Source organism: Lathamus discolor, chromosome 6 (genome assembly GCF_037157495.1).
Source record: "Lathamus discolor isolate bLatDis1 chromosome 6, bLatDis1.hap1, whole genome shotgun sequence".
Lineage (NCBI taxonomy): Eukaryota > Metazoa > Chordata > Aves > Psittaciformes > Psittacidae > Lathamus > Lathamus discolor.
The window spans coordinates 32,325,272-32,348,729 of NC_088889.1; the positions used below are offsets into that span (position 1 = coordinate 32,325,272).

The 23,458-nt window shown below is 38.3% G+C and overlaps 1 protein-coding gene across 1 annotated transcript in view; it reads left to right on the forward strand.

Annotated features, from left to right (window-relative positions):
- Window positions 1-23,458, forward strand: part of PTPN21 (protein tyrosine phosphatase non-receptor type 21) — a 48,560-nt gene that overhangs the window by 18,022 nt on the left and 7,080 nt on the right. The window contains exons 4-18 of the mRNA XM_065685880.1: window positions 1,704-1,801; window positions 4,199-4,266; window positions 4,696-4,766; window positions 6,077-6,164; window positions 6,362-6,450; window positions 8,593-8,680; window positions 9,391-9,470; window positions 11,449-11,509; window positions 12,051-12,135; window positions 13,183-14,633; window positions 16,644-16,781; window positions 19,331-19,552; window positions 21,798-21,926; window positions 22,232-22,466; window positions 22,998-23,158. Coding sequence (XP_065541952.1) covers window positions 1,704-1,801; window positions 4,199-4,266; window positions 4,696-4,766; window positions 6,077-6,164; window positions 6,362-6,450; window positions 8,593-8,680; window positions 9,391-9,470; window positions 11,449-11,509; window positions 12,051-12,135; window positions 13,183-14,633; window positions 16,644-16,781; window positions 19,331-19,552; window positions 21,798-21,926; window positions 22,232-22,466; window positions 22,998-23,158 — 3,064 coding nt within the window. The remainder of the gene's footprint in view (window positions 1-1,703; window positions 1,802-4,198; window positions 4,267-4,695; window positions 4,767-6,076; window positions 6,165-6,361; window positions 6,451-8,592; window positions 8,681-9,390; window positions 9,471-11,448; window positions 11,510-12,050; window positions 12,136-13,182; window positions 14,634-16,643; window positions 16,782-19,330; window positions 19,553-21,797; window positions 21,927-22,231; window positions 22,467-22,997; window positions 23,159-23,458) is intronic.

Here is a 23,458-nt window from a genome sequence, read left to right on the forward strand (position 1 = left end):
ACCTGTAGCTGTGCCTGGGATTGCTCCGACCCAGGTGCAGGACCTTGCACTTGTTATGGTTAAATTTCATGAGGTTGGCATCAGCCCACCTCACAAGCATGTCAAGGTCCCTCTGGATGGCATCCCTTCTCTCCAGGGTATCAACCAAACCACACAGCTTAGTGTCATTGGCAAACTTGCTGAGGGTGCACCTAATCCCGTTGTCCATGTCAGCGACAAAGATGTTGAACAAGACCAGTCCCAACATCGATACCTGAGGGATGCCACATTGTGTTGCCTTGAATATTACATTGCTGGAAAGACCTTACGTGTTATTCTCTGACATTAAAGAATTTAATGTTTATGCTAGAGCTTTAATAGCAGTTTCGCAGTGTGTTGCAATGTAGAAAGCTGGAATTCATTTACCAACCTTATATTGAAATCCTAGAGGATGGTACTTGCTTTGATTTCTGATAGTGAGAGTCTGGATTAGTTTCAGAAGTCAGTGGTTTTTTTTCATGCCTTTTCAATATAAATGAGATTGAGCGTGTTGAAGCAAATTTTGTTTAATGTATACCAGGAAATGGATAAAAGGGATGGTGTTTGTACTATCACAAGGTAGTGTCAAGATTTTCATTTGCATGTTTACTTTTAATAACAGTTCTATGGAAAGAGCATATGTTCTACTGCTGGACTGGGAAGATTTATTTCCCCAAATGCCTCAATATGTAGTGGCTTTTTCCTTCCCTTTTTTCTAACGCCTGGGTTTAGGCCCAGCTGTTCTTGTGTGTTGTGTAAGGATGTTAACTACTGTCATACAGCATACTGCTCTTTTGTAGCAGGATCCAGAAGACTCTAGATAATATTTATAAAATATCACCTTATTTAATAGGCTGGTTAAATAGTGAGGGGAGAAATTTGCCTTTTAGCCTGATGAAAATCTGTGTGTAGTTCACCTGACTTTTCTAATCACTGAATGCTTCCATGTTCTCAGTATTAAAGCCTTACTTCACAAGAGTTAATGTACAATACAAGGAAGTTAAGCAGCTTTTAAAACTAGACTTACTGAAGACAAATGGCCTTCTTAGCCAAGTGTGTGTTATAATGGCATTTTGAGGTGTTTTGGGCTCAAGTTAGGGTGTTTTGCGGATGGCTGAGAGAGGCAGAAGAATTCAAGAAGCTAGTGGTTCAGTGCGTGGACAAATGGTGCACCTAGTAGTGGCTGCACGTACAGGAGATGGCCCAGGAAAAGGTCAGATTGAAGGAAAAAAACTGGTGTCTTGAAAGAACAAAATGTACTTGAAGTTGTAATGCAGAAACAAAAGCTGCTATTGTGATTGAAGGGAGGTGCAATGTTGGATCTGTTGAAAGGGAATGCAGCAGTACAGCAGCAGTGCATTGAACAACACCAGTGTGCTGAACATTGTAAAGAGGAGATAATAAAAATATTAAGAGGTAAAAATAATAAAACAATATTAGGGTGTGGTAGTAGATAGAAATTGTGGAGATTCTTTGTTTCAAGAGGTAGCAGTATTTGATTCTGCAGTGATGTATGAAAGCTAAGGGAGGAGCTAACAAAGACTGTGAAGGGTCCAAATGGTGAGGAAGATTGCCCTCTGCAAAAACTGGGGGATGCAGAGAGGAATAGGAAATGCAGGCATGTTTATCTGCATTCTCTTTAAATTAAGAAGACCATATTAGCTTTTTCTTTTTTTCTTGTATAGGTATCAGTATTATTTGCAATTAAAGAAAGATATCTTGGAGGGCAACATTCCTTGCACACTGGAACAAGCAATACATCTGGCTGGTTTAGCTGTTCAGGGTAAGTTGTGCTACCTAGCTAACACTGCATTAGAAGCTTTGCTGATGTGTTTTCTATTGCAGTTTTTCTGTTTATCACTCAAAGGCTGAATTCCGTAAGTTACGAAAGACTTACTCCTTAGAACTTCCTTGCATATGCTGAAGAGGGGGAGCAGTGGGATCAGTGGGCCTGAACTTGTGGCATTTTTGTGCAGTCCTCAGAGGTGTGCCTGGGTGTCTAACATGGAGTTGGGTTTGTATTAGACATTAGAGTTCCTTTGGGGGCAAAGGCTTCAGTTGTCTGCTTACAGACGTTTCATCTGATTCTGGTAATAAAGATGCTTTATTCTGACATGATAACAAAAGAAACAAACATGCGTTGCTAAATCAAACTTAAATGTACTTGTATCTCCGCATTTTCTCCCAAATATCCTAACATGTAAGATTATTTCAAGTTAGTATGCAAGACTGTTAACAATTTCTGTGTTCAAATAGCTCCTGAAGACCCATTTCTGTGATAGCTACATGAAAATAGCCGCTTTATTTTTTCCTGACTGAAGTCAGATGGGATACAGTAGACACCAGGGAGCCACCAGTTCTAAGACTATCTGCATTGGTCATGTCTCATATTCCCTGCTGACATGCTTGATAGATCTTAATTGTCTCAAAATTAAAGTTTTTAATGGCAGCAGCTTTGTGTAGTGTTTGTATATTGCTACACATCGATTGCCACTGCAGTACATCTAACAGCAAATGTAAATCTGCCAAAAATTGAAAGGGACTTAAAATCATTGGCAGTACATACGACTTGGGGTTTTTGTTTTTATTACATTTGTTGGTAGTATCACATTAAATATGATGTCTATGCTTTTTGAAAATGTGGTTACCATAGAGTACAGTGAATTGTGTTAGTACCTTGTTTGTATAATATATCTGTTTAATGAATTTGCAAATCTGTTTAATCTAAGCCAGGATTTAATGGTTTTCAACTGACAAAATCTTGCTTTGTTATTTCCATATCTTTGGACAGTGTAAATGTCTCCCTGCTCAGTGAGTTGTTTATAGAAATATTTCAATATAGTCCTGTTTCCAGATGGAAAATATTTATCCCTTTAGCTTTCATATTCCTTTTCAGTCTTGTGTAAGAGAGAAACTGTATGTGACGATAAAGCAGTGAAAAAACAAGTCAGAAAAAGCACAAGTAAATTAATGTGTTCCAGTGACTGCAGTCACTTATATGAGTTAGGTGGGTTAATTTGAGCTGGTGAATGAACAAAAGCAGTTCTTTGCTGTTTCAGGTGAACTCACTTCAAGAATAATCTGTATTTTAAATAATTATCATAGGCTAGTTCTAAACACTGCTTTATCTCAAGTGCTGTGTTGGTGTAGCATGTCACAAGTCCTCCCCTTTCATCACAAATAACTTGCATATTAATTGTTAATCCTGAATACAAATTTGGTTTCTAGTGTTTCTAAAATTATACTGTTATGGATGGATCTGTATTCTTGGGGTTTGTGTTTATATTTCTGGAAGCAGCTATTCCATACCGACTGCTGTTTCACAGTTTCTCCTGTGAGACTGGTACATAGCTTTTACAATTTAGACTGCTTTATTTCTCTTCTTTGAAGCATTGGTTAGTTAGCTTTTTCCTGGAAACAGAAAAAGAGGCAAATTCCTTGGGATGCCATTTGGCATGACAAATTCAAAACTGTTATTAAACCTGTTATTAAGCCCCAGAATCTGGGAAGGCTTCTAGGTCCCACTTTCTGTGTGTCTGTGCAGTGTTTGAGTGCAGCTGCAAGTTACAGCAGTGTATTGGCACTATTCTGCAAGTAATTTAAGTATCTGACAGGAGAGAGTAAAGAAGATGGAGCCAGACTTTCCTCAGGTAGTGGGTGCAAGATGAAATACATTAAATTCTGTCTAAATGTGATAAAAGTTTTCTGTTGTGTGAGTGGTGAGACACTGGAAACAGGTTGCCCAGAGAAGCTGTGAAGTTTCCATCTGCTGTATTCAAAACTTGACCAGAGAAACCTTTGAGGCAGTGTGCTGTAGCTGACCTTGCTTAGGGCTAGACCTCCAAAGGCCCCTTCCATCCTCAACCACTCTGGGATTAAAAAATTAAACAATTAAAAACCCAAGGAACTAAGGAACTTGGAGCAGCACTTTGATTGTTTTATCATTTCTCCTTTCCTGTCCACAAGAAACCTCATCAGTTTTTCAGAACAAGGTTAAAAGATGGGATTCGTTTTTAGTTTTCCTCATCATAAACATTACTGGTTAGTTTATTACATTGTTTTGATTTCAGATCATAGTTCAGTAGGATGGAGATTGCTACTTGGAGATCCTGCTGCAATTAATTGGGTATTGAATAATTTTATTACAAATGTTTGAATCCAAGAAATTTTTATTTTTTAGCTGATTTTGGAGACTACGATCAGTATGAATCTCAGGAGTTCCTACAAAGATATGCTTTGTTTCCAGTGGTAAGTACTTTAAATTGATAAATGTAAGTTCTTAAATTGATGAATTTAAATCTTTCTTTAGATTGGTAAATGCAAGTTATTATTAAAGATTCCATAATCTGTCCAGTTTGCTGCTCCCTAGATTGTCCAACTCAGTAAAGCTTTTCTTTGAGACTGGAGTGAGTCATATTTACACAGAAGCAAAGATGTTGCAAGGTCTTTTTAGTTTTGTTGTATATTACACTGAAAAGAAGGTTGGGGTGGAGATGGGAAAGTGAGTAAAACTTCAAAACAGTATTTGCACTTTTTGGTTTTGTTTGTGTGCATATTACAGCATTTAAGCTACAGGAATAGAGTGGAGGGTTGACTTGCCAGTGTCAAGAAACTATAACTAAACTTAATTTTGTAGAACTTTTTTATTTCATTGCATAAATACTATCTTACCTTAAGGGTTGGCTACAAGAAGAAAAAATATTGGAAGAAGCAACACAGAAAGTTGCCTTGCTACATCAGAAGTACAGGTAACATTTCCAGCACTCTTCATTACTTAATTTTGATGTGATCACTTCAGTAGCTCAGGACATTGGGAATTAGTTGGACTAATTTCACCTCCCATTTAAATTTTTCACTGATATGTCTGTATTAAAGTTACAGTATTTTTTTTTCATGCTGAATGAAAGTGAAAAGAGAACAGAATGACCAGTAAAATAAATGAGAGGATTCTGCTTGAAAATTAAGAATACAGACATAATTGCATAGTATGGCTTCATCTGCATGTTTCTGAAACTTGGTTATAGGAAGTTGTGACCTCAGTAAGCATGTTCCTTGATAAACGACATTGGCAGATACTGACAGCAGTAGAAATATGGAGACAGTTACTGTGCCAGAATGCTTATGATCTAAAATAAAAGATAGCTAAGATGCAGTAGTTCAAGACTAAGGAAAGTTAAAATTTTCTCTTGTCAGTTCATTAGTGAAAAAATGCTTGTGACTATGTGAGTAATACTGATTATTTCTTCCTGTATTGTTTTAAAAGAGCAGTTTGAAAATTTTGAATTCATTTATCCTTGAAATACTTTCGTAAGAAGATTGTATGGTTAAGGTTCAGCAAAGAAAACTTAATCTGCATAACATAAGGAAAAAGTGAAGAAACAGAGATTGATGATTGAAAAAGTATTGAGAGACGTAAGAATGAGCATGACAACATTTTGCAGGCAGACATAATGTCTTTTGTGAGATCATCTGAGGTAGGCAGGGAAACAAGCTTTTAATCCCTGTGAGACTACCGTAAATCTGTGAGAAAACTATTTTTGCCAAGTGGTCTAATAAAAAAAAATTATTACCTTTACCTACAGATCTTCTCATGTTTTCAAACCATTATAGTTAAAACTCAACATTTAGAAAATGAGACTCTCCTTCCTGAGATGTGAAGCATCAAACTTCATCTTGGTACTTAACATGTACACTGCAATAGGAGAAATTCAGGTCCTGAACACATGCCCCAGAAAAATCATTCTGATACAGTGAGAAAATCTGGTGACAATGATGGATGTCAAGAAGAATGTGATACTTGTCTGCCATAAACAGAGATTATAATTTTAACTGATCTTTGTTGCCATTTACCCCCCGAAATGCCTGAGATAAAGAGATTGCTAGAATCAAAGTGTAAAGGCTGAGACAAATATATCAGCCTTTGGGGTAGATAAAAAGTATGACTGAGGGTTGCCTGGATGTCTTGTGGATGTTTTCCTAGCTTTTGACAGTGTCAGAGTAAAAAAAAGATGATTTTTTCTTACTGACAGTACTAGCTGATTGTTATTTTCATTTGTAGAGGCCTTACTCCTCCTGATGCAGAAATGCTATACATGCAAGAAGTAGAGAGAATGGAGGGCTATGGTGAAGAGACCTATCCTGCAAAGGTAAACAGGGCTTTAATCTTTGTCTCAGTTCCTTTTTCCCCTATGTAGAAAGGGTTACTTCCTGCCAAAAAGAAATAAAACCCTAAACCACACCTCCCTTTTTCTCCCCCAGAATTGTTAAAGCAGTTGTTTCTCATGTAACTTTTCTTTCAAAGACTTTTTTCTGTATTTGCATAATATTTTGCAACTTCATACAGGACAGCCAAGGAAGTGACATATTCATTGGAGCATGTCTTGATGGTATCTTTGTGAAACACAAAAATGGCCGTCCTCCTGTTGTGTTTAGGTTAGTATTGTTCTGTCTTAAAATATCTTTGTGCACTTCACATTTTAGGTGTGTTCCTCACTAGCATGAATGTGAGGAATGTGATAGATGTGATGTGTGTTTATTAATTTGATAAAACCTGAACATAGTCTTGTTGTTGTCATTCTACAGTGAATACTTAGATCCATTGGAATTTTTCAAAGTACTGACTGCAGGATGAATTTCTTTAAGCCAGATTAATTCAAAGAGATGAACATTTAATGTAAATTCCATTGCAAAACATTTCTGGAGTCAAAAAGGAACAATTCTCTATGCATAGAGCATCTTAAGTCCTGAGATGGACACATCATGTTACTTCGAAATACTCAATTGTAAAATTATCCAGTTCCTTTCATATATTACACATAAAAGAAATGGAGGAGAGTCACTTGGTAACATTTATTTCATTATTTTGAATTAATACATTGTTTTAGTTTACTATTTAATATTCTGAAGTTAAATTGTAGATATAGACTTGTATGCAGCTCACCTAACAGTTAAAATTCAGTCTTCATGTGAAACAGCCTGGTTCCCACTGACTTGAAGAGGAGTTGCTTGGGCATCTTTGGATAGAATTTGGGATCAATTTTTAAAAATACGTATAGAAAGTTTGGGGTTTGGTGGTTTTTTTTTTTAAATCTTAGTAATTTGTAGTTATTGCTAGAGCAAGGAAGGCTTTATACTTGGGTAACTTTAATCCTCTAGGATAGAATTGTTTGGCTGATTATGAACTGAAACTTGAAATCCTGTGATCCAACAGTTACTGGGAAATCATGGTGAATTCCAGGGGTTAGAGAAGGTAGCAACTGTGTTTCCTGGTCTTAGTGGCTTTGTTTAATATAATTATTAAATACAGTACTGTTAATGTTGTTCACAAAATTCTGTCTCTGCTCCTGGGAGGAGAGCTGAAGCCAAGCTCTTTTTAGTTCTGTAGAGTGGTAGAACTACCCTACTCTGCTTTTTTGCAGAATGAAGCAACAAAATCTCTGCTGATGGGTTTTCCCAGCACACAGCGGAGAGAAATAAAGCTTTGTCCGTTCCTTTAACATAATTTCCCAAAGAGTTGTGTATTCAGGGTCTGTGTAAACATAAGAAAATACTTGCACATTGGAGAGCATCAGAGAGTATTCACATTCTGATTTCAGGATCTAGTTTTCTGTTCTTTGCTTATTTGTTGTGTGACTGTGGGCAGTTTTGCTGGGGATAGATATACCATGGTATTTGGGTGGCAAAAAAGCATAGAAAAGCACAGTTTACAAAGGCTGGTTTATGCTTCAGATTGGTTCAAGGAATTTCATAATTATGTCCATAAATGCCTATGAACCGAAGCCTTAAATTGCCTTTGTTATAAATCAGAATGGGGACACAACTGTTTCTCTACCTCACAAATCTGATTTTCAGTAACTATAGAAAATGCTATCAGCCCCATCCGTGTGATGAAAATGGAAGTCATATAAACACCTTTAGGGAGTCCTGTGTGTAGATGGTGCTTTTTTCCTGTGTTTGTGTACTGCAGAATATTCTTTTAATAAATCAGTGATATAGGGTTTATTTAAACTAACACAATACTAATGATCTAACCACATCTGTATTTGACAAGAAGTTGAAGAAATAAATGGTATTATGTTTCTTGCAATTGAAGTTTTTCTCATTTGTCAATATGCAAGAGAGTTCTTGAAAATATGTATAATCATGCCTTAATGGCTTTGTTGAGTGTAGATTTCCCCCCCATCCCCATCTCCTAGAGTGTATGGTTTGCTTTCAAGCACTTGGGACATTAAAAAACTAAATGATAACTAAATTTGTCTAAATTTGATTAAAAAAAAAAAAACAAACCCAGCAACAGAAGCACTTGAAAGAATTTCAAGTGGAAGACAAGTAATAAACTTGTTAGTGTACATGTTGCACATCTTCAAAAGTGTCATATAGATACTTAAATTCAGCAGTCATTGAATGGATATGGAAGTGATGGTCTGCAACTTGTTCAGATAGATTGATGAACTTTTTATTTGTCTTCAGTTCTTTATCTATATTCTTGGTGGGGATTCTGTTCTTCAGTTGCATTTTCTGTGGTTTGAAAATGAGAGCTTGACAGTCATATTCTATCATCTCCTTTGTTTGCAGGTGGCATGATATTGCCAACATGTCCCACAACAAGTCCTTTTTCGCATTAGAGCTGGCAAACAAAGAAGAGACAATCCAATTCCAAACTGTGAGTAGATTTTTACTTCTATTTTTTGCACTAAGGCATCAGTACATAAAAACAAATTGAGACTGCTAATTTAACTCAAAGGATAAAACCTTCTTTTTCTATATTTAGCAACTTTGAACTGTATGAGTAAGTCCGAAGTAATAATTCCGTCTCTGGCTAGCTTTCTGCAGGAAGGCATTAAAAATCTGTCCTTTGATGTTTAGTACATTGACAAGTTTGGTTCAGATGGTCATAAACATTTTCATCCATTCTAGGAAAATTTCTAGCATGTTTTTTTGACTTTTAAATCAGTGGTGTTGAAAGATAAAGATCTTAGAACTTTGCTGGAATTGGCAACGTCGTTCCTTGCAGAATTAATTCTGTGTAGCATCTAGAAGTTGCCTTTATCAAAAAGACAGCTGTTGACAATCTTATGGCATGATATACATATACTGTAAACATACAATGTTAGTTTTATAGCTGATAAGAGTGTCTTCAACAAAAGGCTTCTACATTCAACTTTCATAAACCTAATCAAATAGGCTAGAATGAATGTTCACATCCACAAATTACAGTTTTAGGGAGAACCTGGTGACAGTAATGAAGTTGTATTAAAATTAAATTAGTCAATGATAATTTGATCTTAAAAATTTCAGTGGCTTGTCTGAAAGCAAGTAAAGGGTATGCATATTTGGCTTAATATGCAAATTTCGGTTTTGTTTTTTTGGCAGGAAGATATGGAAACAGCAAAATATGTGTGGAGGATGTGTGTGGCTAGACACAAATTTTACAGACTAAATAAATGCAGCCTGTAAGTAGAATACATTACCAGAACTCTCGGTGCCCTTGAAGCTTCTATAAGGAAGTGAAATCTATAACCTCTGTGATGTCTTTACTGTCCTTTTCAGATGGTAGAAATTAACAAGTTGGGTTTCTTTTTTCTTAATCTTTTTTTGACAAAATACTTATTACCGGTTTCTGAAATGTGCTCTGCTTTATACAGAGGATGTTATTAAACACTGAAATCTTAGCAAAAGCAACAGTGTTTGGCCCGTGCTGCTGGATCTCAGTGCTGTGACTTGTTTTAGTTGCTTCAGGGGCTACTCTTACTAGAATGTTTGTGAGCCACTGGAGTCACTGGGATTTTGGCCTGGGTTTGGGTGAACTGCTCTGAAAGGGCACTCTAGAGGCCTTTAGAAGGGCGGGAAGTGTATGTGAAGCACTCCTGAAATGTGCTGGATTGACAGCTGAGAGGTATGTGGTCCTTTGAGTATCCATGGAATCCATATAGCTCAAGTAGCACCAGTGCAAAGTAAATTTAATACAATTCATCAAATTAAATTTAAATGGGGTGATCTCCAACTTGTAAATCAAGGACTGGAATTTAAGCTACTCCACTGGTACAGCTTTCCTTCAGTTAAGTTTAATTCAGTCAAAGAACAGAGAATTAGACCCAGTGAATAGTCTGTCATTAAAAAGCATGATTCACAAATATTCATGGGGTTCAGGATTGTACGGGAGGAGATACCTATGGAGGGGTTGGTCCGAATTATACTCAGGCCAGTGGAAAGATGATGGAATATTTTGTACTACAGTAACTCGTTAGTGTGTTCAATGCTGATTTACATTAGAAGAGCAAAATGAATCTGGAACAGTGTGGACTTCATACCTTTAAGCTTGTAAACCTGCCTGCCTTTTGAGAGGGATAAGAAATCCTGGTAGAAGTAGTGTATTTGTGGGACTTCTGCATTGCTATCCAAGTAATGTTAGTTACGTGGTTCTGCATTGAATGTCAGTGTCTAGGATTACTCATTTTAACCCTTTCATCACAACATGGTTTTACTAATAAGTAAAGTCCTCAAAAAATCTTTTCTGATTATCTCTAGTCTAAGATTCCCTGTCATCTGGTCCTGTTGCTAAAAACTGTCTTATGCATGCTTGTATTAAGTTCAGGTCTTGTTGTTTGTTTTGTTTTGTTTTCTCTTTATCTGTACATACCTTGTCTTTAGAGACTCCCTGGACTCTCCATCTGAGGAGGGCTCTCAGAAATCTTCCCTCATTCTTTCCCTTCCACGCTTTCCAATCCTTTCTCGTCCTTCACTTCCCAAAGGGTGAGCTGAAAAATCATCTTTCTTTCTGAAATCTGGCCATTCCTGCATTTGTATTATTGTGCCATCTCTTGATCTATGTCTTGCTACAAGAGGCAGAATAGAAGTGCAGCATAAGATGGGGGAAAAGGAGCTTAAGGTTTCTGGACCTTATATCCTGGAGGCAATCCAACAATTTAGAAAATTTGCTGTTAGCTTGAATGTTAGATGTTTAATGTTTAATGCTCGTGCAGTATAGTCAGATTTTCCAGTTCTTGTAAGATCTAAAATGTTACATTCTGTAAACAATTTCTTTTCTAGTCATGTAGAACAGGTAACTTATGGTGTAAGATTTTTACATGGGGTTCAAATTTGGAAGTAGTCCCTGGTTACTCTGCTGCTTTTTCTGCCTTGCTGCAGTGCTTCAGGGACATCTCCTTTTTATGCTTCATAGAAAATAGGCAAAGAAATAACTGATGTATTTTTCATCCTGGCTTTGTGATTCTGCCCATACTGTTTGTGATGGTGATTTATCCACAGAGCTCTTTCCATTTGAGACAGCTGGGGAGAGCTATTTAGCTCGGGGCCTGACTCCAAGAAATGTAGAGTGATTTTAAACTGAACTTGGGATCACTTTTCAAGGGTTGAAATAGGTCTTGTTGTTGTTAAGAAAAATTTCTCACCATAAAACTCCTTCTGTAGACAAACCCAGACTGTTACAGTGAATCCTGTTAGAAGGCGATCTTCGTCCAGGATGTCTATGGTAAGGACATCAAATAGTTTTATTTTTGCATTTTCATGGATTTCATTTGACTTTGAATCAGGCAATAGTTTCCTTCAGTGGAATAAAATAAACAGTGAAAAAGATGAGTCTAGTATGTGAGGAACTGTTTCTGACTTGTAGAAAAAGCTGCTATGTAATACCCAAATTATGGAATTACAGTAATTGCTGTGAAAAATATTTTAAACACTTCTGGTTTTATTTTGATTGCTCTGTATCTGGGAGACTCTCCTAGATGTCAGATGGCAAGATACAGTCTTGGGTTGGTGGTGTGTAGTTTCGGTTTTGATTCCTTTTTTTTTTTATTGTTTCTTGTATGACCTCACAGGAAAATCACCTCTGCAGATGTAGAGAAATGGCTTAAGATGAAGGCTTTGTGTGTTTGTGTGTGTGTATTATACATTATATATTACATATGTATAATATTATATGTATAATATTATGCATTACATATAAAAAAATCAAGACATTTTTAAAATAAATCATGAGGTTTTAACTAACAATAAGATGATTGTTTCCTTAGCCCAAGCCTCAGCCTTATATGATGCCTCCACCACCTCAGCTTCATTACAATGGTCATTATACTGAACCATATGCATCATCCCAAGGTAAGTTCATTAAATCCAAGGCTACAGTACATAAGCTTAGAAGGCAGAGGCTATGATTTCCACCTACAGCTAGAGCTGAATAAAGTCATAGGGTGAACATGGGACAGGTTTATACTACAGCACTCATTGAAGTGCATAGAGGCATTTAGGCTAATGTGAAATACAGTCATAGAATCATAGAATCATTTAGGTTGGAAAAGACCCTTAAATCACTGAGTCCAACCATTAACCTGACACTGCCAAATCCTAAGCATGTCCCTAAGCACCACATCTACATGTCTTTTAAACACCTCCAGGGGTTGTGTCTCCACCACTTCCCTGGGCAGCCTGTTCAAATGCTTGACAACCCTTTCAATTAAGAAATTTTTCCTGATGTCCAGTCTAAACCTCCCCTGATGCGACTTGAGACCATTTCCTCTTGTCCTATTGCTTGTTACCTGGGAGAAGAGACGAACACCCACCTTGCTACAACCTCCTTTCAGGTAGTTTTAGAGAGCAATAAGGTCTCTCAGCCTCCTTTTCTACAGATTAAACACCCCAGTTCCCTCAGCTGCTGCTTCTCTATATACTGTCCTATGGGATATGAGCAAAGTTAGCTATGATAGAATATACAGCAGCTATATATAGACTGTGGTCTCTTGCTGTTTAGCTGATCTCATGAGTTGAGTGCAGACCCCGGTGTAGACGTTTTTTCTTTCAGTTAACGTGGCTTAAGATTGATACAGATTTTGTTTAACTTGGTCTGAAACTCAGCAAACCTATCATAAGCAGAAGAAAGCCATTCTTATACTGAGATGACGTTTTCCAGTAGGAACTTGCATCATGTAAATGAACATAATAGGTTATTGTGGTATGCATACCTTCATTATCCACAATGAAAAGCTGGGATTGTTTTGGTTTTGGGTTGGGTTTTTTTTCCTTCCCATTTCAATACATAGCTAAGAATAACTGAAATTTTGAAAATTGAAGCATTGGTTAGCAATATCTTAATAGAAAGATATCTTTCTTTGATGTCTTGAACATATTGTTCTTAAACTTTACTTTCAGATAACCTCTTTGTGAGCAATCAGAATGGATACTACTGTCACTCTCAGACTAGCTTGGATAGAGCCCCTCATGACTACACTGGTCGGATCCGCAATGGTAGTGTCTATAGTGCACACAGCACAAACTCCTTGAACAATCCACAGCATTACTTGCAGCCATCCCCCATGTCCTCTAACCCAAGCATTACTGGAAGCGATGTCCTCAGAACTGATTATGTACCGTCTCACAGACATAGCGCACTAATACCACCCTCTTATCGTCCCACACCAGACTATGAAACTGTGATGAGACAGCTCAACAGGGGAATGGTGCACACAGATAGGCAGAGTCATTCAATGAGAAATCTTAACATCAGCAATTCATATGCTTACAGCAGGCCTGATGCCTTAGTTTACAGTCAACCTGAAATACGAGAACATGCTCACTTCGCTTCACCACAATCTAACCATTATCCATTTAACCTGAACTACAGTTTTCACAGTCAATCCCCTTATCCCTATCCTGCTGAAAAGCGCCCAGTTGTTGGGGCAGTCAGTGTGCCTGAGTTGACAAATGTTCAGCTCCAGGCTCAGGACTATCCAGCACCAAATATAATGAAGACCCAAGTCTATCGACCACCTCCCCCATACCCATACCCAAGACCTGCAAATAGTACTCCAGACCTTTCACGACATATCTACATTAGCAGCAGTAATCCAGATCTTATCACAAGGCGAGTGCACCATTCTGTCCAAACGTTTCAGGAAGACAGCCTGCCTGTGGCACATTCTCTTCAGGAAGTCAGTGAACCTCTAACATCGGCACGCCATACTCAGCTGCAGAAAAGGAACAGTATTGAAATAGCAGGCTTGACTCCCAGCTTTGAAGGAATAAGAATTAAAGAGAGGACCATGTCAGCTTCTGCAGCAGATGTGGCTCTTCCAAGAGTTATTTCAGAAGGGTCACAGCCCAACATTCTGATGGAGAGAACAAAGCAAAAAGAAAGTGAGCAAGAAGAGGGTGTAAACTGTGATCATAAGAAAACCCTTTCAGATGCCACTATGCTGATTCACAGTAGTGAGGAAGAAGAAGAATTTGAAGAAGAAAACAAGGCTAGTACAAGCCTTTCTCCCCTCCCTGAAGATCAAACTCAACTTTCATCTGTTATGGGTGGTTATTCTCGTGATTCAGTACTCAGCTACCCTTATAGCTCTGTTGCTTCGTCTGCTGGCCCTTTGCATATTCTTGAGCCTAAATTACATATTACAGAGACAGAAAAGAGGGTGAAAGATACGAGCCCCATTCATTTACTAGTAGAAAGTCAGGTACAGAGAAGAGGGGAAGGACTCCTTACTCCATCTATGTCAGAATCTGACCTTACAACATCAGGGAGATACAGAGTAAGGAAAGATTCATTAAAGAAGAGACCTGTGTCCGAACAGAATATTGTGGAAGGCCTTCCCCCACTAGGTGTAAGTGGATACAATTCCTCTTGTTTCGTGTTGTTCTGTAGCAGAAGTTGTGTCGGGGTTTGTTTGAGGTTTGGTGGTTTTTTAATCAACCTGAGGTGCTTTTAAAGCATGTGGATTAAAAGCTAACTTAACCTTTATGTTCCTGCTTTTCCATGATTAACTTTGCCCAGCCATGTATGAGTTGTTTTATATTTCCCCTGCCCCCAAATCCAGCTGTGCAGCTTCTGTCCATCTGATACACCTAACCTGGCTAGCAACTGAACAAGCTAGTTTAAAGTCAGTTCATAGATTGCAAATTCTGCCATACCATTCCTTATCTGGAACAGAAGCAATTCTTTCCATTCCACTACCAGCTTTCTAATCTTCATCTCACTGAAAAATTGGATGTAACTGAATGTTTACATTTTTTAATTTGTTTGCTTTCTTCTTCTGACCTAAGAGAGGGACCTGACACATTAGGCAGTAAATTCTTTCCCTGTGTTCTCTTCTTTCCTCCATTGCTTCCCTTTTCATATCTTTTCCCATTTGCCTTCTCTTCAAGCTGTTTTTATCCCACTAAAGGTAGGATCTCGCTTACTATGTCTCTTTCCAACTTCAATCTTTTGAAGCCATATATAGTGAACAACTGGAAGTTTCACCTGTCCTGTAATTCTCACCTCATAGAAACCTCAGAATCTGTGTGGCACTGTACAGCTTCACTGGCACTCCTTACCACTCATTTTGTTTTCAACTTCTGTTCAGTTTTATGTAGTCTGTGACACATATCAGGTGCTAATGGAGAAAGACCACTGTTATTATTTCACCTTTAAGAACTGATAGCTAACTTTGCCTGCCTGAGTTAGTGTCAAGTAGTTTTCTGCACAAATTGGACTGCAGTGGAACTACCATATAACTTCTACTGCTTCTAGTAATTGCTACAGCTGATGCTGCAAAAACTAATTATGCAAAAGCTATGTATTTAGATAGTTACTGCTGTCATTCTTTTTTGTCTGTCAAAATGATTTGACTTCCTATACATGGAGCTGAATACTTTGAAATGTACCTCTATCAGATTCAGTTAATTTTATAATTGTGTATGTTTATCTAAATCTCCTTCCTACTGTTTGGTACATAGATACAGGTGAAAAAGGTGATATCTTTCTCCATGTGTTCACATTTAGATAGTCACTTAGTATTTTGTTCTTCAAAAGACACATTTTCAGACACTAATGTGGTTACATATATCATACCCTGCCTTTTCCATCTAATACCTATGTAAATGTTCAGGTCAACCTTTGAAATTAAATTTATGTTAAAACTTTTTAGCTGGAAATGTTCAATAAAATGTTCAGTAACATTTAAGAATGTCATTGCATAACATAGAATATTACCTTTCTGTATTCAATATTAAGATGAATATCCTGGTAACAAAGTTGTCCCCTACCAATGTTTACACGTTTTGCTTTTCAATGAACTCTTACTGTCATGTTTGTTTTAAATGTGGGCTCAGATTTGTCTGCAGTTCTGTGTTCATGTTCTGCATGTGCAGTTTGTTTCAAGCTTAGTCAATCATTTAACTATATCCAAATATCTTAAAGCTATATGTTCATTGTTGTGCCTGCATGTAGAGAAGAAAGGTGGCCGCAAACTGAATAGTAAGGAATAGTAAGAAATAATTTTTGTGCATTTTTGGGGTTGGAAAGCGATTTTCAGTTCTGTCCAAGAATGTTAATTATGCAGGGTTGTCACCTCACACCCTTGCTTGTGAGCTTTGTGGGCATTAATATTTGTCATTCTCATGGAATTCAATTAACCTGTCTGGAATGAAACCAGACTTGTGCTGTGTCCCTGGAGGAATGTAGTCCCACCACCCTAATCTCTTACTGCAGTGCTTAGGGAAAAAAAAAAAGAAGAGCTGTTTGCAGAACAGATCAAACAAGTATCCTTTGCTTACTTGAACTGATTTGGTTTCTGCTTGATACTTCATCAGATATTTAAGAATATTTACAAGTTTTAGCTTTTATTTTGCAGGGTATGAAAAAGAACAAAAATGATGCAAAAAAGATAGGGCCTCTAAAGCTAGCTGCCCTAAATGGACTAGCTTTGACTAGAATGCCTCTGCCGGATGAGGGGAAGGAAGAATCAACAAGAGCAACAAATGATGAACGGGTATGTTGAAGTTCTTTAATGCTTGATTTCTCTTCTATACTAATGAATTTAAAAAATGAAATGCATGTGAGTGGTGCTTTGTGTTGACTTTAAAATGCTTCAAATTCAAAGCAACTCAAATACTGAGACAGAAACAAAAGAATGAGACTACTGATTGGTAAGTGAATGCTGGACATATTGGGTGTAACTCTGATTTTGCTTTAAGATTTAAGATGACAGTGACTGAGATTATAATTCCCCTTTGAACATATGGGAAGCAAATTATCTAGTATCTACTGATACATTTTGGTGCCAAGTCTTTCTGTTTTCTCCCTTAATTTTGAGGTTTTCCAGACTGAAAATTAAAATTTGGAGTGTGAGATTGGATTTAGCTGTAATTATTAGTTATTCATAACATTTTTACAATAAATTTTGTAGTTAAATTGCACCCACAGGGTACTGCTTGTGCAGATTGTATTTATCTGCTTTCCTTGGGTGGATCCCTGAAGATATAGATGGAACTCGTGTAGTGTGCAGAAATTTTATATTCAGTAAAAGACATCACACCACTGAGAGGACATCAGGTTCTGATGAATTTGAAGATCATTCTTTGGGAAATACTTTTATCTGCTTGTGCCAGGGTAAAACAAAGGTCATTAAATATACTTCATCCTGCCTCATATACCATTAAATAGGTGCAGGAAAGTGAAATTGAGTCAACATCCAGCTTGTGGAGGGCTATGTAGAACAGTGCTTTCATCACATATCTGACCAGAGAGCAATTAGATACATCAAGTTCTGCAGTGATTATTGCATGTTCTGCGACCAGTGGTCTCTTTAAAATCTGGTTCTGAGCATAGGTCGGCATCCTCAGCTGCAGACCCCCACTTGCTCAGTTTATTGTCAGTCACTGGACAGAGATTAGAACCTGAATCATAGAATCATAAAATCAACTAGGTTGGAAGAGACCTTTTAAGATCATCAAGTCCAACTAAAGGAACAGGCCAAGTCTTGCCAGCTGCAGTTTTAAGGAACAGGCCAAGAAAATTATTCGTAAGTCACACAGTGGAAATTCAGTCTTGGATTTTGAAGTCTTGGGAGTGAGATCCATGGGAGGAAGATTTGACTGTTCCATTTCAACATAGTTGAAATTCTTTTTGAACTATATATATACTTCTTAAAATATGCTAAAGGGCAAAAACTAACGTTGTGTTATTGAGATACAGTTCTACCTTTAGTACCTGAGTTGGTTACTTCTTCTTACTTATGGCCATCATCTCTTCCTGGATTGACCTTTATTGAATTCAGCCATGTTATCATTCACTCTGCCCAAAGTGTTGAGGTAAAAGAAGAATCCATAAAGTCAGGTTATGAAGAAAACATGTCACTACAGGCTCATCAGGCAGTAAAGTGGAATAACTACCATGAAATGGGAGTAGTTCCTAAAACAGTTGAGGCAATGCAAAGTAGACATGTGACACAAAGTCCAGACTGCAGATATTTTAGATGACTTTAAATTTGATTCATTGCCTGTTTGATTGCTCAGCTTCATGCTGTTATCAGTTTAAATGAGGGAATTTCACTTAAAGATCATAAAGGATTTTGTATAATTGATGTATTGGTGTGCAAATTGTGTATGATTGAGGTTTTACACCTTACTCTGCAACATTTGGCATTAGTTATTTGATACAACTTTTCTGACCTGATACCACACAGCAGTTGCTGTGAGAGGCTGGGGACATGTGACATAGATGAAATTTGCTGGCTGAAATCTTACATATTATTCCTCTAATTATTGTTGGCAAAGAGATGCTGAAATTCCAGACACGTCTTATGATTTAGAAAGAACTTGGTTTCAAAAGAATAAATTGGGTGAGTGGGGGGAAGGGAGGGAGCAGCTTATTAAATGAAATGGAGTCATACTAGTAAAAAAGTTCTGGGGTTTATATCTCAGACACAGCAAGAGGTTCTAAGAAGGCTTTTTGACTATATGCAGAGTTTATTACCTTCAGCTTAAGAAAATGTGGAATATTGGTAGTGAATTACATTAACTTGAGGCAAGTGTTTTTTATATTTTTAGAGTTTTTCTCCATCCAAATAACAAAGTTGACAATATTTTTTTGGATTACAAGTTTAAAGGAGACCTTTTCAGATGATGTAATCTAACATGCTATCTTGAGCCAGAGGATTAATGAGTATTTCTTGTTCAAAGGTATTTGAGGTGGTTTGTAGTATAGCATAGCTGTCTGGTTTGGCCAAATATTTTTTGCCCACATGGGTTGTCTTTATAGAAACTATGAAGTAATCTTTCTTTCACCAGTGGTATCCACAGTGTTTGTGACCTAAGGAAGTATAACAGGCTTCTTAGTTTGCACTTGAACAAAATTCCTGCTGGTTAGGTTTGCTTCTAATTTATTCTAGTATGTTTGTGAAAACATTAATAGCTGGAAAAGCATTGAAAATATATGTAAGAGAGGAAAATACGTATGTTTTATCCTTCATGAATTCTCTGTTAAAATAGACTTGCCTTGGAATGTGACTTTATATGGTTATCTGTGTCTGTCTTTCAGTGTAAAGTTCTGGAACAACGGTTAGAGCAGGGGATGGTGTTCACGGAGTACGAGCGCATTCAGAAAAAAAGACTTGCAGATGGTGAGTGCTCGATAGCTCGGCTCCCTGAAAATGCTGAAAGAAACCGGTTCCACGACGTGCTTCCTTATGATGATACCAGAGTAGAGCTAGTCCCAACCAAAGAAAATAACACGGGTTACATCAATGCATCTCATATCAAGGTGAGAGAAATACTGTTGGAGAAACATTTTCTGGTTCATGTGGTAACTAAAAATGGATTTGGCTATCAATTTTGGTTCGGTCAGATGAGTGAAAATCCCTCCATCTCTCTCTGTCCCTTCTTCTGCAGAGGTTTCTTTGGGGAAAGGAGCAACCTGTTTTTCCTCATTACCTAGAATAACAGAGGGTTAATTATTGGAGAGGTCTTCTGTATTTCACTTCTGTATTGATCTGCTGTCTCTTTTCTCTCTCTCTCTGGATTGCTCCTAACAGAAGGCATATCCATTCTTTGCAGAGTTAAGAAGGCAAATAGCTTTATAACAAACTGGGGTCCTTTACAATGATTGTGATATTTTTGAACTGCAGTAACAATAATTATTTCTTCTTTTTCTGTGCTCTGACTTGATCCACAACAGGCAGTATGCCAGCTCCCAGCTTAAGCTTTTTTGAATGGTTAGAGGAACAGATGGAGCCAAGGGGAAATCTGCTTTTTCATTATCTTCAGTTGTCTCCTTTCCCCAGCTTTAGCTATTTAAAAGTGAAGTTGCAGGGTGACCTCGAGAACGATCAAAGCATTTTGTTCATGTTTCAATGAACACATTTCAACCTACTTGAAACACAACTACAAATAAAGTTGGCTTCATAGAATCATAGAATAGTTAGGGTTGGAAAGGACCTCAAGATCATCTAGTTCCAACCCCCCTGCCATGGACAGGGACACCTCACACTAAACCATCCCACAGAAGGCTTCATCCAACCTGGCCTTGAACACCGCCAGGGATGGAACATTCACAACCTCCCTGGGCAACCCATTCCAGTGTCTCACCACCCTAACAGGAAAGAATTTCCTCCTTATATCCAATTTAAACTTCCCCTGTTTAAGTTTTAACCCATTACCCCTCGTCCTGTCACTACAGTCCCTGACGAAGAGTCCCTCCCCAGCATCCCTATAGGCCCCCTTCAGGTACTGGAAGGCTGCTATTAGGTCCCCACGCAGCCTTCTCTTCTCCAGGCTGAACAGCCTCAACTTCCTCAGCCCGTCTTCATACGGGAGGTGCTCCAGTCCCCTGATCATCCTCGTGGCCCTCCTCTGGACTTGTTCCAGCAGTTCCATGTCCTTTTTATGTTGAGGACACCAGAACTGCACACAATACTCCAGGTGAGGTCTCCCAAGAGCAGAGTAGAGGGGCAGGATCACCTCCTTCGACCTGCTGGTCACGCTCCTTTTGGTGCAGCCCAGGATACGGTTGGCTTTCTGGGCTGCGGGCACACACTGCCGGCTCATGTTCATTTTCTCATCAACCAGCACCCCCAAGTACTTCTCCGCAGGGCCGCTCTGAATCTCTTCTTTGCCCAACCTGTAGCTGTGCCTGGGATTGCTCCAACCCAGGTGTAGGACCTTGCACTTGTCGTGGTTAAACTTCATAAGGTTGGCATCAGCCCACCTCACAAGCGTGTCAAGGTCGTTCTGGATGGCATCCCTTCCCTCCAGCATATCAACCGGACCACACAGCTTGGTGTCATCGGCAAACTTGCTGAGGGCGCACTCAATCCCACTGTCCTTTTCAGCAACGAAGATGTTAAACAAGACCGGTCCCAACACCGATCCCTGAGGGACACCACTCGTTACCGGCCTCCAGCCGGACATCGAGCCATTGACCACAACTCTTTGTGTGCGGCCGTCCAGCCAGTTCTTTATCCACCAATGCTTTCTCTGAAAAGAGTTGAGATCATCAAAGCAGCAGTTGCAGTTGTGTTGCTGTCTTTTTTTAATCCAACTGACATGATATCATAGTTTCTATACTTCAACTCATTCACAAATGTTGAGTAACCCTTCTGAGCCTTCTCAAACAAGATAATGTTTTTTGAGGAATAAGCTAATTCTAACTCTTCAGTGCATGAAATAGCATTTACAGCACCAGGGTATGAAAGCTTCTCAAAACCCCAGTTCACTAGAATACCTTTAGGTCACAAAAAATAAATACAATTTTATTTACTCACATAACATTATGCTTGTGGTGTAAAATACGTTTATTTAGCTGTGTGCCTATACAATTTTAAACATTGTGTCTCTTCTGCATCTAATGTGACAAGATGCAGCTAAAGAATGGGAGGTAAATATAACAATGGGCTCCTACTGCTGCAGTGTTGCTGTCTTTTTTCGGTTTGTGCATCTTGATATGACTGACTTAAGCATCGGAGAAAGGGATTTTCGGTAATTACTAAGCTAATGTCTTCCTTTTACAGGTCTCTGTTGGAGGCATAGAGTGGGATTACATTGCTACACAAGGCCCTTTGCAGAATACATGTCAGGATTTCTGGCAGATGATCTGGGAACAAGGGATTGCTATCATAGCTATGGTGACAGCAGAGGAAGTGAGTACAAACTGAATCAGGTTTCTCCCAGAAAGTCTGCAGTGTTTTTGTTACGATCCGTTAGTGGAAGGGGATCTTTGCTCCAACAGGAAGACCATTCAAAGATAAATTCCTAGTGACCCATTTGCCATGTCCTTGGCAGAAAGATGTAAACTTGCAAACTCTTTCTGAAAGAAAGTTGGTGTACTCATTGAGAAACCATAACACTGTAGTAGTACATAATAGAGGAGAGACACAGCTCTAATAAGAGCATTAGCTGTATGAGTGTGTTATGTTTCTTGTTAAGCAACTGTTTTACTTTTAAGGAAAGTGGTCGAGAAAAAAGCTTCAGATACTGGCCACGTCTTGGTTCAAGACACAACACTGTAACATATGGAAGATTTAAGATCACCACACGATTCCGTACTGACTCAGGCTGCTATGCAACTACGGGTTTGAAGATTAAACATCTTCTCACAGGACAGGAAAGAACAGTTTGGCATCTGCAGTATACTGACTGGCCAGAGCATGGCTGTCCAGAGGATTTAAAGGGATTTCTCTGTAAGTTGTATTTAATAGCTTTGCTTTGGGGTTGTTGGTGTATTTTGCTATATGTGAATTAGCTTTGATCAGTGATGCCAAGCATTCTTCTGGAAAAGGTTTCTTCTCACGAGCAAGAGATAGATACTGAATTATATTTTTAACAACAATATACCTGCCAGTTTGTTAAAGTGACTGTTTCTGTCTAAAGCCATATATATATATAATCTACTAAAAGTTCAGATACATTAAAACATAATTGCATCACATACTACACATTTGAGTTTGTTCCAGCAGTAGCAAGATGGCTATAAGCCAGCTTTGGTGGGGAATAGGGGAACAAGGCAAAGAAAGCTTTACGAATGTTAGGTGGTCTTTATAGATCTATATTGCTTCGCTTGGGATATAACTTCTGATTTACACAGGGTGTCATTTTCCTGTGGGATGTCATTTATTAAATTACTACTTTTCTGATGGTCACACGGTTTAATAGCATGGCTTATGGGGCTTCATCTCCTAATTATTTTATTCTCATCTTGTTGAACTTAATAGCATACTTGGAAGAGATACAGTCAGTGCGGCGCCATACAAACAGCACTGCGGATCCTAAAAACTCCAATCCTCCTGTACTGGTACATTGCAGTGCAGGTGTAGGACGAACAGGAGTGGTCATACTGTCAGAGATCATGATTGCTTGCCTGGAACACAATGAGGTGATCTTTCTTTCTCATGCTTCAAGTAATATTAGGTAGTGGATGAGTAAATAACCCACCTAATAAAGGTTTAATGGCTGTTCATCTGAACTTTCCCAAGATGCGGCCTTCAGAAGAGCCCTTACAACTGTGGTTGAAAGAGCTCTTAGCAATTCAGCAGAAGCTAATAATCTTCTAGAGTTGCCCGCTTATACACTGGATACTGGAATGGTCATTTGGATTCTTGACTTGATAAGATATTGAGTCACTGAATAGAACAAGGTATGCCTTAGGCTACTGAGCATTTTTCAGGACTTCACC